General features: G+C 70.7%; 1 protein-coding gene across 1 annotated transcript in view; it reads left to right on the forward strand.

Annotated features, from left to right (window-relative positions):
* Positions 1–973, forward strand: part of SSPO (SCO-spondin) — a gene marked incomplete at its 3' end in the record, with an annotated part of 56026 nt that extends 55053 nt beyond the window's left edge. Inside the window, 2 exon segments of the mRNA XM_026048938.1 lie at positions 3–95; positions 835–973. Coding sequence (XP_025904723.1) covers positions 3–95; positions 835–973 — 232 coding nt within the window.
* Between the last annotated feature and the right edge of the window lie 741 nt (positions 974–1714).

Below are 1714 nucleotides of genomic sequence, written 5' to 3' on the forward strand. Positions count from 1 at the left end.
CATGGTGCCCGCCGCCGCCTGCGCCAACCGCTGCCCGCGCAGCTGCGCCGACCTCTGGCCGCACGTGCAGTGCCTGCAGGGCGCCTGCCAGCCGGGTAGGTGCCCGCGCGCCCTGCCCCGCTGCACGCACCTGCAGGGCACGGGCATGTGCGCCCTGCGCTGCGCACGCTGCAGCGGGCACCCTGGGGTGCACCCTGCTCTGCGCAGCCCCAGACTGGGGCGCTCAGGGTGCAGGGAGCACCCATGGGTGCATCCTGCTTTGCGCAGCCCCAGATTGGGGTGCTCGGGGTGCAGAGAGCACCCATGGGTGCATCTTGCTTTGCGCAGCCCCAGACTGGGGTGCTCGGGGTGCAGGGAGCACCCATGGGTGCATCCTGCTTTGCGCAGCCCCAGATTGGGGTGCTCGGGGTGCAGAGAGCACCCATGGGTGCACCCTGCTCTGCACAGCCCCAGCCGGGGGTGCTCGGGGTGCTCGGGGCGCAGGGAGCACCCAGGGGTGCACCGTGCTCTGCATAGCCACAGCCGGGGGTGCCCGCGGCGCGGGGAGCACCCATGGGTGCACCGTGCTCTGCACAGCCCCAGCCGGGGGTGCTCGGGGTGCTCGGGGCGCAGGGAGCACCCAGGGGTGCACCATGCTCTGCATAGCCACAGCCGGGGGTGCCCGGGGCGCGGGGAGCACCCATGGGTGCACCATGCTCTGCATAGCCACAGCCGGGGGTGCCCGCGGCGCGGGGAGCACCCATGGGTGCACCATGCTCTGCACAGCCGCAGCAGGGGGTGCCCGGGGCGCGGGGAGCACCCATGGGTGCCCGCGCTCCTCACGCCGCCCCGCAGGGTGCCGCTGCCCGGCGGGCCAGCTCCTGCAGGACGGCGCCTGCGTGCCGCTGGGCGAGTGCCGCTGCGGGCGCCCCGGGGACACCGGCACCCTGGAGCTGCGCCCGGGGCAGGTGGCCCGCGGGCACTGTCACAACTGGTGCGTGGCGGCGCGGGCGGGACGCGCGGGGCTCTGCCCACGGCTGCGTGTCCCCGCATGTCCCCATGTGTCCCCACGCATCCCCACATGTCCCTATGTGTCCCCGCATGTCCCCGCATGTCCCTGCATGTCCCCACGTGTCCCCGCATGTCCCCTCGTGTCCCCATGTCCCCACGTGTCCCCGCATGTCCCTGCATGTCCCCACATGTCCCCATGCATCCCCGCATGTCCCCACATGTCCCCACATGTCCCCACGTGTCCCCGCATGTCCCCGCATGTCCCCACGTGTCCCTACATGTCCCCACGTGTCCCCACGCATCCCCACATGTCCCCACATGTCCCCACGTGTCCCCGCATGTCCCCACGTGTCCCTACATGTCCCCACGTGTCCCCACGCATCCCCACATGCCCCTATGTGTCCCCACATGTCCCCGCATGTCCCCACGTGTCCCCATGTCCCCACGTGTCCCCATGTGTCCCCATGCATCCCCACATGTCCCCCCATATCCCCATGTGTCCCCGCGTGTCCCCGCATGTCCCCATGCATCCCCACACATCCCCACACATCTCCACATGTCCCCACGTGTCCCCACGTGTCCCCACATGTCCCCACACATCCCCACATGTCCCCGCTTTTCCCCACATGTCCCCACATGTCCCCATGTGTCCCCACACATCCCCACACATCCCCACACATCCCCACACATCCCCACATGTCCCCACGTGTCCCTGCGTGTCCCC

The sequence above is a fragment of the Nothoprocta perdicaria genome, unplaced genomic scaffold, assembly GCF_003342845.1.
Source record: "Nothoprocta perdicaria isolate Ctin4 unplaced genomic scaffold, notPer1 scaffold_588, whole genome shotgun sequence".
Lineage (NCBI taxonomy): Eukaryota > Metazoa > Chordata > Aves > Tinamiformes > Tinamidae > Nothoprocta > Nothoprocta perdicaria.